Here is a 17,965-nt window from a genome sequence, read left to right as displayed (position 1 = left end):
TGCGTGACTGACCGGAATCCCCGTACCTTGGGAAGCGTTCGCCCAAACGTCGATAAAGTTCACCTGACAATCCTACCGCCGCTGTTTAACGATATCGGAAGGAATTTACAGCCGCCATTAAAAGCTAAGGTTCCCTTCTTTCTCAGGACAAGAATTTTAACTTCTCTCTTTGCTCCTTGTTGATAGAGTTTTATTGAGTCCGAGCTTAAGGGGTTTGGGTATAGACGGTTTTATGGGCCCCGCTCAGCAGTTCGATTTCGCCCCAATCAGCTAGTTTTAATGAGAATTTAAGTGTAGTGATGGATGAAAAAAAAGGATGTTGGTTTCTGTTTTGGCTGAGGAAATAGGAGGATAAAGAAATAAATATCAAATAATTTAGAATTAAGAGATATAATACGAGCCGATCTTAAGATTTGTACATGTTCAGGGGTAAAGAAATTTATCTCTGATTATGTGGATGTTGTTGCGATTTCAGAAATATTTCGTCTTTGTAGTCGTTCTAAAGTTAGTTTATAAACAGAAATTTTATTTGCAATATCACAGAAGTTTGAAATATTACATAAAACATTAATCAATAATAATTTTTAATCAATTTTTCATATTGTTATTTGTTATACCCATAGATACTTCAACTTTTCTGTAATTTCTCCAGGAAATAAATAGTTAAATATAATCTGATGAAACAGGACTATTTAGCAATGGCCGCCACATAAACGCTAAATATTCAAGACAGAGGTAGTTTTTTTCTTCCTTATTTTTAAAATAAATGTTAATAAACAAACAGAATAACAATCTATTCATGTTCAAATTGCTAAAAAACTTCTGCTAAAGATTTTTAGATTATAAAAGATTATCTTGTATAACCACATTTAAGAATGAGTTAAACTGCTTAAGAAAATATTATTTATGCTTTAACTTTTAATAGAATTATTATTAAATCAAAACAAAAATTATATTTAAAAACTTGAGGACAGTTCTGTAAACTACATGCAAAATTAAAAGATCTAATCTGAAACTCTTACAAATTTTGAGGTTTACAGCCATCTGAATTTAAAAACCGTAGCTTCCTACTTAACAAAAAAAAATTACAGTAAGCATTGAGATTTTTTGTTTTAATTATGAAAAAAGAAAAACAGAATAAATTCATGCTTTTTTTTTTACTTGTCATAAACAAAATATACAACGAGAAAATATTGAAACTCTAGATTTCGACTCATCTCCACGTTTCAGACTTCTCTGAATCCGAAAAATACATTCTTGGAATTATGTCAGTCTGTCACTCCGTATATCTGTGAATATGATAAGTGAAAAACGATTTGAACTAGAGGGATGAAATGTGGTATAAAGTCTCTAAGTCAAAATTTATAGATTTCTATTTGTAAATGAAAGATGCTCTAAGCCAGATGGTTCTTAGTATAACGTCCTTATATTAAGATATATGGTCTTTATGGCTTCTCGTGAGAAATTTGATTTATAATCTCTACACCAAAGTTGTAAATTTCTATCAAATTTTGAATGAAATTCATTCACAGGAAATCTGTCTGCTTGTCTATCCGAGTACAAATGATCACGAGAAATTAACTAGTGAGGATGTTCTCCCCAAAACGTTCTCGCATACACGCTAATAAAGGTGTTATCCGGTGAACGCCTTGCATGGCACTGGCGTACAGTAACTACGAAATATTAACCTTTGATGTGAATTTAGCAGTTTTACTGAATCTATCTTGTCATCCTTGGCGAATCATTAGACTATTAATCCCTGGCGTGTGGCTAAGAGAATCCGAAAATCGAATTTGTGTTTTAAATACATTTTTCTCACAAGCAAACAAAAATATAAAAATTTTATACACTTGTAGTCACGAAAAAACATAGAAAATTTGACGTATGAAAATAATTCTGGTTTTTAACTTTCGCGAATGCATGTTTATAAAAGTACAGACTGGCATCCATCAACTCCTCGTTGGATTTAACTAAAAAATCGATAGGTGTCTAGACAATCGATATTAAATCTGTGTACCGAATTTTATCTATCGAGATCTCTTCGTTTTGTGGTTTTTCAGTTAACTTACATTTGAACGACAAATTTATACGCGAACCAGCCACCACCCGCACTAGGGGTCTTTGACCGGTGGGGTTGGAACTCGCAACACAAGGGACGCGAATTCAACGCCCTATCAGCCAGGCTATCGCATCCCTAAATATTGTTATAATGATATGATTGAATTGACGTCTCCCCCTTATTTAAAGCTTAATAGTTAAAATAATTGGTACAAAAGGTCACAAGATAAATCAATGTACTGAGTTTACGTTAGTTAACTCAGTACATTGATTACTTACGTAATGCAATAATTCAATTAAATCACGTAAGAACTATCTTATCTAGATTAGTTCCAAAATCAATCCGTTCTTATATTTATTCATAGTTATTTCAATTAATTCATTCTTAAATTAATGATAAATCTTTGTCCCTTTATTATTCCAAACATTCATGACTGAAGAATTCTTTTTTTGGTCCAGCAAGTAAAAAAGACGATTTGCAAAGAAGTGCCTAATTAACCACCATTCGTATTTTGGACAATTTTTGAAGAAGAAGTATGACTTTTAATAACATTAATTTGCTTCATAAAAATTCTCATATAGGCACTTGCTTAGTACTAAAAGAAAAATCACTGTGTTAAAGAAAAAATGTCAATTAAATTATTTTTTAATATACATTTTCTCAGATTTCCTTATTTAAGTTTTCTGGGTTTTTTCCCTTTTTTCTTCAAAGAATAGAATTTTTACATTGATTTTAAAGTATAAAAAAGGCTTCAATTAAGTCAGTAAAAAACATGCTCTTTGAAACATTTACTTTGTAATTCTTTGTGATAGAAATAAAAATGTTTTTTTTTTTCAAACTTCCTTCCATATTGATTGGATTGCTGAAAAAGTCTTGAAACTAGTCACTTAAAAGATTTTAAAGCAAATTACTTTGCTATGGTGCATATTGTCCCAAATGTGCTAATTTTTTTATAATTATCATAAAAAAATTTCTAATATTACAGTGTTGACGGCTTTTATCTTCCTTCATTAACCAAAATATTGAAAAAAGGAATAAAAAGAAATTTTTCTAATGCTGTTTGCGTCACGACCAATTATGGAATCAAAACATTTTTTTAACATTTATTAATAAACTAACAAGTTTTATTAATTTTATATTACTATCGAATGCTAAAAAAATCTTTGATAAGTTTTACTCAGATTCAGATAAATTCCTGCTTCACATAGATGTAATAAGAAATTTATGTTGTAAAATAGATAAAGTATAAATATGCAAGTTGTTAGATAAGTGATTAGAAAATAAATACATAAAATTTCTTCCTCTTCTTTCCCTTTCAAACAAATCAAATAAAAAAACTGAAATTAAATGATCTCCTTAGATGATAAAAAAAGAACTAAGTTTGTGAAGGAATCAGTAAAAATATTTATAATATTACGCTTGAAAGAAGTACAAAATTTAAAGAAAAAAATATTCTGCAAAGGAAGACGCAAAATATATGTTCCTTTAGCATATTAATGAACTTACTATTTGCAGTAAACTTGATATTTGGTTTCATTTTAACTAAATGAAGCTTCGCTTGTAATGAATTTATGAACATTGGCTGCATATTTAATCCTACTATATTATTATCCTAATTAGGAAAAGGATTACTTTAGCAAATAGTATTGTTAAAAATAAGAAGAATTTTCTTTTGACTTAAATCATTATTAAGTAAATGCGAATAAACATGCTTGTTATTATTTTTTATTAAAATTTATTGAAAAACATTTTTGAAACATGAATTTTTCTTTCATTTATAAATTTATCAAATACGTTTTCAAGTGTTGGAAAAACTTCAAATAAACGTATATCTATATTTTATTGTGTTTCTTCGCCAATTTAGCATTCCACGTATTTTATTTTAATTTACTAATCAAATTATAAAATTTTAATTTAATTGAAGTTATTATATATTTTAGGCCTTTTAATGATTTCACATTAATTGATTTTTTACAAATACAAATTTTACATAATGAAACAAATCATATCATTGTTATATAAAAATTTCAGATCAGTTGCAAAAAAAACCGTGACCTTTACTTTGAACTATTTAGAAAATTATTTTAAATAAGAATTCAAATAAAAGCATTAAAACTTAGATAGGCGCTATTTCTTTCCGTTAAATGAAATATGCCTATGGACCACCCAAAACAATTAGCCATCTTACACGGAATAATACTTTATAAAGCAGATAATATACTTTATATTGCAGATATAACTAGAAAAAAAAACACTGCATGTTTATACTTTTTTTTCAAAAAATGCAACAAACAGAATGATGAGAGGGCATTTATTCAGAAAAACAATTTACTGAGTGAAAATATAAAGTAATTACAGATTTATGCTTTGCATCTTTTTGTTATGTGAAAACTTTCCCCCGATTACACTCTGCTCAGTGGCACAGCTTAATTGCCTCAAATAGGTTCTCACACCAGAGCTTCGTTAAAACTTGGGCTTCGCTTTCAACAGCTCATAAAGCTACAAACCATGTTGCTTTGAACACTAGAGATTCTAATTATGTAGGCTTAAGCTTTATGCATTGTACCTTCCTCCACATCTTTCAATTATCGCATTTCTGCACTGCTTAGTGGTGGTTTAACCCTCAGCGTGCTTCATTATCAAAATTGCTCCTAGAATAAAATTGCTGTTTGGAAGAAGACTTTATCGTTTCGATTTTACACAGAAATAAACTGCAGTTAATGTTGCAATAATAAATGTTTATTTGGTAAATTATCTATTTCATTTGCGAATTCACTAAATTTTCAGCATCGTTCTATTGTTTCTGGAATGTGCTGAAATTGCCTTGATAAAGTCCATTTAAAATGTTGTTAACAATGGTTTTGAAAGAATTCATTTTTCCATATTAATCAAGGAATATCTTGCACATCTATCTAATGTTATTTAGTCTGCTTATTCGCATTATTTAAATATCTGTTTAAAACTTAAGAAATAGACAATTTTTATTTTAAAATATATTTCATAACTCATTTATAAGAATGATGTAAAGTATCTAATATTATTTCTAAATATTTGCATTACGTAATAAAACGATATTTCACGTAATTTAGAAATATTTGTTTAAAAAATTCATTTTTAAATGCTTTTGGAACATTTTATTTACAGTTGTTATTTATTTTCATGTCTGAACAATGTTTTTATACCTTGAACTTGCGCTGATGCTTTGATTTTTCTAAAAATAGATTTTTACTTTACATATTTCTAAATTTATTTTCAAAGCATTAATATTCTATTACATTTAATCAAACCATTTATTGTTTTTTTCTCAATTCTTTTTTATATTTAATGTCTTATTATTGCTTAAATATGTTGTTCTTTTCTCTGATTAATGCTTATGCAGAACAAAGAACATTTATAAATGTTTAAATAATACTTTTCACATATAAATTTAAATTGATATTTTCATTACTTTCATAAAAATAAGTGCTATTTTTTTTTAAATTTAGCTAAAGGCATTCTGATAGAATTTTGCATGGCTTTATTTGCCATGTATTCTGTACTATTTATTACGCGATAAGCAACTGACAGTAAACAAAACATCTAAGACATGTAAAAAGCAAAATTTTCTAATGGTCTGGAAAAGTCTCCCATGTAATAATTCATTTCATGTTGTTTTGTTGAGGAAAAGAAGATGATTCCTTATTGGTATATTTCTTATCTTTATTTTAAATAAAGATAAGATATATACCGGCGGATAATAACTAAAGAATACATGTTAGTTATTATCCGCCTGTACAAACCTTAGTAAAATGCTCAGAAATAGTTGTCACTTTTACGTTTATTTAGAAATCTTAAATTGCATTTAAAAAGTATAGTTACGGAAAATTCAAACTCCAAAAATCAAGAGGTCGGTACAGTGAGTGTAAAGTGAAAAGTCCAACAGTCTCGATAACGAATAACGATGCTTTATTCAACTTGAGAACACAAGCACGCAGATAACAAAACGCAACCTAAGCGTGCGCAAAAACAGTATGAGCAGTAATTAGAGCACAGAAGCAACAAATCGGCAATAAACAACCGTAATTGCACAAAACGCTCAGAGATTTCTTACGACTATTCATACCTCTGGAAAGGTTGCTAATTTCCTCTGACTACTGGTTTCAGCTGAACTTGACTGCCGACACATTAATGACGCAATGCTCTATTGGGTACTAATTGGTTCAGCTCTGTCTCCCAGGTTTTTATAGTTTCCTTGACAGGCAAAAACGGTTCTAGAAAGCCCATTATGACTCACGTCTTAATGGACTTGTCGTCGAAATTCTTGTAGATTCTCGAATATACTATTTTCCCGACAAATCTGATGTAGACAAATGGTCACCAAGCTTTTTTTTAAAATTAAAGCCGGGATCACTGATCTGGCATCCATTGAACCATCCATTAGAATTAATTGTAAAACTATCGTCCTTACCAGAGTACTTACACCACTTGGAAACAACATTAGAAATTCGTAATAGTATTCAATTTTCAAATTTATTTAACTAAACATTTCTATTATCTTAATATTAAAAAAAAGACTTACATTTTATCATTAGTTTATTATTTGTACGCCCTTTAAAGTAAAATGGTTCTATGTATTAAGATGTATTATTTCTACAAAAGTAGTACATGACCTCATCCTTAAAAAGTTTCACTTAGGATGTAAAAGAGTTTTTTTCCAGCTTAATGAGGCGTTCATTTTCATACACTCATTCAAATTCACGTTCATTTTTAAAAGAAAAATACCATAAACAAGACGTCAGAAAAGTAGATAAGCGACATAATTAGCTGTATTGTCAGTTTATTTAGGAATATTCGTGCTAATCTTAATCACTTCATCAAATTCCAGGAAAAAATTCTTCATTTATCTACATCTCTTCTTTAGAATGAAATACACATTTATCGCAAAATTTCAACAATATTTTTTTTTTAGATTTCGCCTGTGCTATCATCTAGTATTTTACACATGCTTAAAAATTATGCAGTCACAACGAGATAAAAATGATGGAAGCGGAAGAAAAAATATTATTTTTTTACAAGAATAGTACTTAAATTTTCCACATTGATTAAAGTGAATCAATGTGGAAAAGTGACTAAAAAAATAAGTATAATACCAAAAGTAGTAAATGGCCTCTGTTTAGTCTCCTACAAATAATCAAGAAAAATAAAATGCTCACCAAAACAATTACAAACAATCATTCAACAAAGGAAATATAAAATAATTTTTATTCACAATAAATTTATCCTTTAAAACGAAGCAGTGTCAGTAACTTAAAGTAGTATCAGAAAAAAAATCACATTTTTTTCTCTATTTAAATCTAAAAGGAAATAGATCTAGATAAAAGATGCAAACAGTAACGTATTTCTTTGAAATTAATCCTTTTGACGAATGCCTTATTTAAATAGGGGTTTAACTCCACAAATTTAAAAACTGGATTTTAATCCAATTGTTAAGCCACCCAAATAAAATTTATTTTTAATGCAGACCAAACTGTAAATGAAACAAAAACATTCAAAGTTACTTAGTTGAATTCTGTTGATATATTAACATATCAACAGATTTCACAGAAAATATTCCAAATGAAAGAATGTAAAATAAATTTTAAAATGCAGTTATCGAAAGTGATAATTAATATCCTGTGATTTCAAACATAACCAATTAATTATTTCAAAGAATATTTTAAAAGTGGCACATACAGGAACACGCAAGAAGAAGAGAAGACATGCAGATACACGTAAGTAAACACACTCGCGCACACGCACACACAAATTACAAAATCGAAAATTTACGATTTTTCTTTATTTCTTTATTTATTAGTTAAAACTGATTTTAAATTTGTCACAATAATAAAAAAAAATGTTGTTGCAAAATATTAAAAAAAAAATTTCAAATATGCACAAAGAGGAAACACGTTTTGTCTGTCAGCTTTATTACATCAAAAAAATAATCGCTTTCGTACAATTAATTGCTTAATTTTTTTTGAACAAAACAATGAACTTTAAAGAAAATTCAGATTTTTCTAAAATATTAGTTATTTAATCACAAATTAATTTTTTTCTGCTTTCAATTAAATTTATTTAAGTAAGTATTTATGTATTAAAATAAAATGTTGTTGCTCTAGATTCATCTACATCTTGAACCAAAAATCAACGGAAAGTATATTAAGTCATAGGACTATCCATAAAATCGTCCTAGGAACTTGAACTTTAAATATTTATATAAAAATAGTATTTAAATATTCTTCTCATATAAAACTCAACTGCCAAAAACTCTAGCGATTACATCAACATTTAAAGCAAATGATTGTTAACAGCCTGTCCATCCAGCTTGATCGTTTGGATTGCCATATTAGCAACAAATTCCCACTGTACAGCATCGATTATGGAAATGAGTGATGGAAACAAAAATACCTTTATCAACTCTAGTTTTATTAAATTTTGATATCATCGCGAAGCTTTCCTATTTTGATCTTTCCTATATAATTCGGCATTAATTAGATATTTTGTGTATCAAAATATGGATTGAATTATACAATGTACTTCAAGAATAAAGTTAATCGACAGACAAAAGAAAGTGAACAATTAACTTCGGAAACCCCAAACTGAAACGCACACACCAATTCAGAATTTTTGCATATCATTACAATGGTTATTTTACGACTGAACGCCAAATAGAAATGGCAATAATAAACTTCTAACTGTCTCATAATTGGTATAAATCAAAAGAGTCAAATTTGCTAGTTCCCTATATAATAAACATAACAAATATGTGTAATTAATACATTTCACTTCTCTAAAAACGAAAGAGATCTCTTGACCATTGTGCTTTAATGCTAGATTAAGCTTTTATAATATTTTATTAAATCTTCTTATTAAAAATATTTACTGAACTTCCAATTTGAAAAAAGTCTGTGTATGGTTATAAAATAATATAGACATTGTTGTTTGAAATTAGATTTTGAATTCGAATGCACATTCCATTAAAAAGATAGCATTAAAATATTAAGCAGCTTCGAACACATTTTTATATATATTTCTATTCTCTTTAGGATGTGAGAACATTTCCAAATAAAGCAGGAAATCGCGTTCTTAAGTTAGCGGGAATGGTCTTCCCGAAACTTTCTCTCATGTTCTCCAATCAGCGTCTTATCCTCTCTCTGCTTAAAATTATGAACCTTGTGTATAGTCGCAAATGCCTTGCATAGTATTAACGAACAGTAGTTACGAAATAGACATCATATGCGTAATTCCAAAATTTTTATTGTATCATTGGGCGAATATGTATTTTGAACGCCTTTTTGCGAATTGGAATGAAATCAATATATCACATAGAACTACAATTGTCACAAAATAACTTACCGAATTTCATACGTGCATACGAAAGTACCGAATGATAGACAGTAATCTTTGACAGATTTGATTCAAAATTTGATAAGAATCTATAGCTCAGATGTTAAATCGGTAAACCAAATTTTATCTATTTAGCTCTTTGTGTTTCTTTTAATTATCAAGTTCGCTTGTATTCTAAGAACCAGATAGGCAGATGTCTTGTGAACGGATTTTGTCTAAACTTTGATAGAAATTCACAAATTTATTTCTGAATTACAAATTACAAATTTATTTATGAATTTAAGAAATTCATAAATTCATTTGCCAAATTTCATCCGTTTAGCTCAAAGTGATTTTGAATCATTCACAGATAGACTGACTGGCATTTAGGCAGATCTAATGCTAAATTTATTTTTATTTTTTCGAACTCAGGAATATGGAGATTTGCCAAAATCTCGAATTCGAATCTTTTGACGATTACGAGAATTTCTGACGATGTACGAGAAAGTAAAAATGTCAGGAATTCGAAGAAATATATCGTATTTGAAAACAAACCTGTTCCGGAGTTGCGAGAATGCTCCGGAAAGAACACTTTTTCCGATTTGAGTAGAATGAAAAGGAATGAAGCAATATTTTATAGAGAAGAGAATCGTTTCGCTGAAAATACAAGAACGTACTGAATCATGAATAACTTTACATCAAACAAAGCCGAATAAATGTTTCTAAGATTTCCGATAGCCAATTTTCTGTGAAAATCCATATATCCATTATAATAATGTATATATTTAATTATTATATCCATATATTTGACCGCAATGTAAACATTCAGCAGTAAGAAGTAAGAAAAAAAACTAGAGTGTTAGGATTATGAATAGACAAAATAGAGTTCACATATCTATCAGTATTTTTTAACTATTTGTTTTATGATATCCGTTCATAAAACTGATACTGATATGATACCAAAAATTTTATGATATTGTTACAAATCTGTAAGGTTGCTTCCCAGCACGGTTAGTTGAATCACTGTCAAAAACCGTTTTACGATCAGCTCTGTTGTATGCTAATCGGATACCAAATCAGTGAACCCAGGGCTTGGCGTCAAACTTGGCGACCATTTGATGACTTAGCAACAATTTTGGCGATTTGGCACAAAATAGATAATTCTGGAATCTTGCAAAATTTTGGCGATAGAGCCAATAGGAACCGAGATATGCTTGACTGTTCGAGAACCTTCTCTGCTGTGTTTCTGAAACTATAAAAGGCTGTGTGATCCAGCTGGGGCAGTATTTTGAGTTCAATTCTTTTAATAGTTGATCGACCTCTCTCCTTGAGTGCTTCGAGCAGCTTAGCATTGCTGTGCTGTTTGCGTACTACTGTTTGCGAGAAGTGCTGCTGTGTATTGCTTGTGGGAAATTCCCAGTTGGGAATTTGTTGATTGTGTATCCATGGCTTCGTGTTAATAAAGTCGTAGTTCATTGCTGAAGCCTACTGATTGTTTTCACACCATACACCCACTACTAGCGAACCCGGTGATTTTATGGACTTAGTGGAATTGAAGTTCCGTAACAATATCAAAATTAATTATTTTTCGTTATTTTATCTCTCAGTTTCCTCCATTACTTAACTTTCATCTTTTGTATTATTATGTACTTATTGCTTTTTGTTCCCAACTATTAAATTGTTGTTAATTTTGTTTTTAATTGCTACAGTTATAAATAAAAATGCTGACTTTAATCAATCATTAATTTTTTCCTACATAGTTCGTTCAATTTTCATTTGGTTTATTTTGCTCACTTACAAGCATTAATAATCATTTTAAATATTAGATTTAAAAAAAATGATTTAATATTTGTACAATTTTTATAGAAAAACTGTAGAAATTTAATAGGGAAATAAATATTACGATACAGATAAAACATGCTGTTATTTATCTCTTTGCCTGTGACATAAAACGGTTAAGTATCAACGGTATGAATTTTGCAAATGCCTTTCTGAATACATTTCTAAGTCTACTATATTATTTTCTACTTTCAAAAGCATTCAGTTCTATAGATATTTATTTAAATAAGGAAAAGAATCATAACAAAACGTTGGATAAATTAAATCGAAATAAAGACGTTTGCACTAAATCGCAAACTGCAAAACCACTCTCGTTAAGGGAATACTTTATATGAAAGATGCAATAAATATTCTTTAGATTTTGAATAATTTTCTTTAAAACGTAATTACTTTCAAAATGTCCTAAAAGAAGAGAAGAAAATTTAATCTTGTACATCTTAAACATAAAACTTAAAGAACAGCCTAAGATGAAGGAAACAATTAGGGAAAATGTGAATTGGATATAATTCAACCTATTCAAACAGTGAAATCACTGAGCAATTGAATAATGATATGTTGTTTAGCAAATACTGGTTCTCAAATATAGACAAAAATACCTCTAAATTAACTCTCAACAACAAGATGTAGAGCAATTATTTAAATTCATAAATACGCTTGGTTTTACTGGCGAATATTTTCTGTATGATCAAATGAATGTAAGGCAAAGGAAGACATATGTTAAAAGATTGTGCACAACAAAGTCTTAAAATAAATTTGTAATAAAAGATATTATCATGATGATAAATAAATTAATTCGAAAAAAAGAATGAATGATAAATAAAAAATGAATTTAAACCCGCCCAGGTCGAAATAGGTAATAAATGAATAAATAAATATTATAAAAATAAAAATCATATTTGTGATTAAAAATTCGTAACATTTAAGAATATTTTTGTTTAAGAAATCTTAACTTTGTAGAAGAAATTATTTGTGTCTAATTTGTTTTGATTGACATGGTTTATATAGCCAAAAATGGAACAATGTATGCGAAGTGGAATAACAGTTACTGAAACAAATTTTGACATGGAATTAAATTAAAGAGAAAACATCGAGATTCCATGATATCGAAAAAAAATCAAATATTTTTACTAGAAGATTGAAAAGTTCATGAAACTGTTTAAGAGTTCATTTTAATTTATTAGCTGTAAAGCTATGAATTTCTAAACATTTACAATTACAACATAAATATTAATACATTATAAATATTCAAGGAAGAAGGTTTTTCAATACGCTTATTTTGCAACAGTATCTGATTGATTTATTATTATTGCTAAAGTCCAAAAAAAGAGAAGAGAGAAAGTTAATTACATCTCTTTGTTCGTTAACTTCGAACAATAAACCTTCTTCAGCGAAAAATCTATACAAAAGCAAATTTCAGAAAGCTCGGTCCGTAATATATTTTTACTTTTATGAATGGCTATTTATGAAAATGAGGATTTCGTTGAAAAACGAATTGATAATTGAGCTTATACCACGCGGTTTATCAATTTTGAGCAAGTGCTGTCAATTACAGCACCGTTAACTTGTTACTGTTGCCACTAATAAATTTAGTAATCTATTATCTTCCACGAAATGGCATTGACTCTCTCTTCATTGGAAAGTTCACTGACGCCATTGACTTTCGTAACCATAGTTACAATTTTACTGACACTTAACTGAGGGTAATTCTGCGTAATTAACCGTCTGCAATATTTACTTTTTTTTTCATTCATATTTTGTCTTTCATATGATCAAAATAATTTTACTATGAAGAACTAAAAATAAAGAATTTCGCTGAAAAGCCATGAATAATATAAAGAATAAAAAGCATTTCTCTTTAACTCATCCTGTTTCCAAATTTATTGCACAGAGGAACGATGGGAAACGCCTATTATTGAAAACGCGAATACGCAAGAGAGAATCTTCAATCGTGAATAACCATCTTCGAATGTTTCGAACTTTTTCGTTTATTTTTTTCATGGAAAAAGACTTAGATAATTGAAGCTATTAAGACTCATTATTTTACTATTGTGATCTTCAAAAAAAATCACTTTGCTCTACCATCATAAAATCAATATGGATTACATTTTTATCTGTTTTACTAACTTCAATACAATAAAGCCACACTGTCCTTTGGAAGACACGGTTTTAGGCTCTAAATCTTTTACCAAAGGAGTTTCAGGTTTAATTTTCTGGGAAATAGCAAGTAAAAATGAAAATTGTAGAGAGTGAAAATTAAATTAAAACACGCGAACTTTCTTTGGGCTCTAAATCCCTCCGTATTCAAAGGAGTTCCAAGTTTAATCTTCCAAAAATTATCTGTGAAAATTGCATAAAATAATTAAAATTAAATTAAATTTGAATGCTACTTTTAAAAGTGTGCTTGTATTTATGCATACGTTTACGTGTAGTTGTTCTTTAATTTAAACGCTGAAAATGAATATACTTATTCCTGATTCATTTAAATTTGATGTTTTTAATTTTTATAATCGAAGGAGAGATCAGAAACAAAGAACAAGATATCTTCAAATTTTGGAAATCTATAAATCTGTTAAGTCATTTCAAAATAAATAAGCTAAAAAGTTGTTCTTCTTTCTCTTACTATTTCGATTGCCATCTCTAATAAAGCATTAATTATCTTAATATCTATTTTAAGCAGGAGGACTTTTTCAAAAAGAAAATTATTTTAATCATGATTGCAAAATACCGTATTAAAATGTCTGTGCATTTAACACAGCCAATCGTGATTTGAAAAGAGATTACTGAAAATGTTTTATTCTTTTTTATGTATTTTTTTGAGTATGTCGAATTTGTTATCGATTTCTTTGCTAAATATTTTCTATTTGTTAATATGATGTTACTTTATATTAACTTTACACTAAATCTTAATTCTAATAATTTCATTAACTTTACTCTAGCATCCATAAAAACTTCTATGCCCACCATAAAAAATAATTTTAAAAAACCCAGCTGAAATACCTAAAATTAGGCATGTTTGAATTCCATATGTGTTACAATCGAAAATTGGTATTTCTGAAATGGAAAAGGGTAAATATGGGATTATGCTAAAAACAATATAAAAATATTCTACAAAAGGATAGAGATTAGCCTGGGTTTATAGTCCAAATAATGTTAATGGATCTATTATTGATAAATTAAAATTATAATAGAAATCGTTTCTTTTTCAAAAAAAATTAAAATGAATAAAAAAAAATTCTAATTGTATCATTTTTAAACAAAATTTTAAAACAAAACAAAAAACAAGAATATGCTTAAGCTATACTCAAATTTCAGTTTGATAAATAATTCAAACTGAATAGGTAAAATATATCAGATGAACAAAACTGAAAGTATATCAGAAGAACTTCTGTTAGCAAAAAATTCACAGTTACGCGTACCAAAACAATCCACTGTAACTTGCAGTGAGGTCATACAAAGTATCCAATACCTTATGGGAATTGGAAAAGACTTATATCTTCTAAATGAATTAATTTCCAAACAAAGATTTTACTCCTGTAAACTGTGTTTCGTCAAACAATCTCAATCAATGGGTCGCGAATATCATTTTTACTTCTGTGATAATTGCCTGCTGACGTGTGTAATACGTTATTTGCGATTTTGTAACAAAAGCATCTCGAATGTGTGGCACGTTTGTTTATTCATGTGGTTAATAATAAAATATTCCTCTAGTAAATCTAAAATCTTTGTATGTGAGTGTTGAGTTAAATATATGGATAAACTATTTTTAATCGACATGTCATTCTGAGTAAAAATACTAATTCAACCCAAGTACATTATTCGAAAAATATTTATTCCCTCTTTCTTTCATTTAATGAAAAGCGTATTCCATAAAAATAGAAATCTCATTATTTATCATTTGAAAAGTAAATTGAATTTTCCTGCTGCCTGCTTGTAATAAATTTCTGTCAATAAATATATTGAGAGATATACGAATATAATACAAAAAATCTCATATATTTAATTCTTAAAAACGATTTTTAGTGTTAAAATAATCAATTCTGATTAGAGTTTTATATTTCAAATGGAACATTAATTGAAATTTAGAATTAGTGGGTTAATTTTTAAATTCAGAAATTAAGGTATAAGATAGGGAGAATAGTCATACATAGATCACAAACAGTTTTACAAAAATAAATATTTCCGAACAGTAATACTTTATTTTCTAAAATATATTTAAATCCTATTTATTCGCAAATATAAATCGTAATTTTATGTCTTGGCAAAATTTTGATTGGTGTTTTTTTTTTTCAGATTGACAGCTTGAGTATGAAAAAAATCCGTGAATCCAGTCGAAAGAACCCCACTTTTTTTTTCCGCTTGTATTTCTTTATCGGAATTTCAAAAGTAAATGGAAATACTTCCGAATAACAGTGAAAGACGGGAAGAAGAAGAAAAATTCACCTGTTTGCAGTTTTTGACTATTACGTGACGCGAATGTGAGATAAGGAAACGCGTCTGAAATATTTATGAATAAAATAGTGAAAGAATAACACGTGGGTTGGCTTATTTCTTTATTTTTTTATCTCAATGTTCATTTGTATGCAGCAATGAACTATTTTTTCAGATACGTGTCTGTTTGTAGGTCAATGAAAGAAAGATGCTTCTCACTTTTGCATTTTATGGACTAAAGTAAACCGATGAACGCATTTACATATATCTATCTAATTTGAATATTTCATTTTTTATATGCATATATTTGTAAACAAAAGAATGGCAGAACAGCCTTAATGGTTTTTTTCCTTTTCATTTTTGTCAGAAATATGTATAGATTCCATGTGCAATTAATTTTAATAATTCTTTTAGTGCCAGCGCATTTAAAATGCAGTTTGAAGAAATTCTATTATCTCAGGTTTTTTTATTTATTTATTTTTTTGTGCAAACAGAACATTTATGTAAATTTATTATTCGGAAATAAAAAAAATCATAAGAAATCATCTCTGGCATTCTGAAATCCATAGCATTAACTAATTTTCATGAGGCACATTATATTGAGAGAGATATTAATTAGTATAATATAAAAAGAATAGTAAAAGTAATTGTTGTAAATATTCAGTATAAATAAATCGTTTTTTGAAATAAAACCAAGAGAAATGAAAAGGTGAAAATTTAAAGCAATTATTTATAATGTAACAGTTAATTTATTATATCTGTCGATATTGATTCACAATATGACAAAAATATAAAAATAAATCTTTAAATGAAAAAGAGATATTGTCTATTTTGAACAGAGGGACGGATGAAATTTAAATTGCAGTAACCTAAAAAGACATCCCGAAATCAACATTATCTTTCAAATTACACTATAGATATCTTTAAATCCCTTTAGACTTTCATTTCAATACTAAAATCAAAGAGTTATATTCCCTTATACACTGAAAAGATATTTTCAGTGTTGCCTAAAATAAGTATTCTATACTTAAGTCTCAGTATCTGAGACTAAATTATCACATTTCTATTCATAAAACACCTTTAAATGTCTAAATAAAATTCAGGCGTAATATCATCTAAAATGATATCGCCTTTGATTTGTATTTATGGTTCATAAATGCAGATTTCAGAAAGCGTTTTGTAAATTATAAAGTAAATTATTACAAAATAAAAATTAAAGACTACATATCATGCACGCGCTTTTTTTTTTCATTGTCAAATTAAACTTACTATATTTTTGGAGGTTACTACAATTAATAATAATCGTAATTATAAAATAAAAATTTTGGCAAAATATTGTTTTAAAGATTTTGTAAACTTAATTTATTTTAAAATGTAATAATTGATAATACGAAATGCACAGATGCATTTCTGGGATTCTTTTATAACCCGCAATTACTATTATATATATAGAATATACAGTAGTAATTATTAATAAAATAATGTATGTACATTAATTTATCATACTTTTGTAATAAATCACCGAAAACTTTTATAATAAAATCATTGATTTAAATTATATTAATACATATTATATAAACATTCAAAATTTCATTCTAAAAGTTTATTGTAATATAATATTTAATTAGAGAAAGCTTGAAAGAAAGTATATATATATTTATGACATCTAACAGGCAAACACTTTTTTTTTCTTTCGAAATTAAAATATTAGCTAAAAAAGATGTACTTATTTATATCTAAAATCCAACTGATGAATGATTTTTCTAAATTTCACACATCAACTAAAAAAGAAGTACTAATTCAACTATTTTTTAATAAAATGTAATACTTAGATTTTTGTAAAATCTGTTATATGAAACATAAAATCTTGTATTCAATTAATAAATAAAAGAAATCTGGAACTGCAAAAAGAAGATCTCACCTGAAGATATTCGTTGAGAGTGTTTGGATCTCTATTCTGCATGTCAAAAGCTTTCCCCGATCCTGGTTTCTTTTGTAGATCGGTTGGAGCCTCCAGCGTTGCGATGGACGCCGTCTTGACGAAAATTCTCGGTCCGTTATTCTCAATAATATCGGCTGTTATGTTCTTCCTGCTGACAAATAATTTTCGCCAAACAGGAAAATTCTATTTTTTTAAAAAAGCAATATGAGATTTAAAAGATATGTGGATATATATGTATTCCACAATATTTTGATCTTCAGAAATTGCTTATTCCCTAAAAATCCGTTGCCAATTCTTATATAAGAAATCCAGTCAGAACAATCTATTCGTTCATGACAGTTCTAAAAGAAGAC

The 17,965-nt window shown here is 28.1% G+C and overlaps 1 protein-coding gene across 1 annotated transcript in view; it reads right to left on the bottom strand.

Moving 5' to 3' along the window:
* LOC129971275 (caveolin-2-like) overlaps window positions 1-17,824 on the bottom strand; it is a 137,303-nt gene extending 119,479 nt beyond the window's left edge. Inside the window, exon 1 of the mRNA XM_056084896.1 lies at window positions 17,592-17,824. Coding sequence (XP_055940871.1) covers window positions 17,592-17,633 — 42 coding nt within the window. The 5' untranslated portion in view covers window positions 17,634-17,824. The remainder of the gene's footprint in view (window positions 1-17,591) is intronic.
* Window positions 17,825-17,965: the final 141 nt, after the last annotated feature.

Source organism: Argiope bruennichi, chromosome 1 (assembly GCF_947563725.1).
Source record: "Argiope bruennichi chromosome 1, qqArgBrue1.1, whole genome shotgun sequence".
In the NCBI taxonomy this organism is placed as follows: Eukaryota; Metazoa; Arthropoda; class Arachnida; order Araneae; family Araneidae; genus Argiope; species Argiope bruennichi.
Note: the sequence above shows the minus strand (reverse complement) of the source record. Positions and strands in the feature narration are given on the sequence as shown.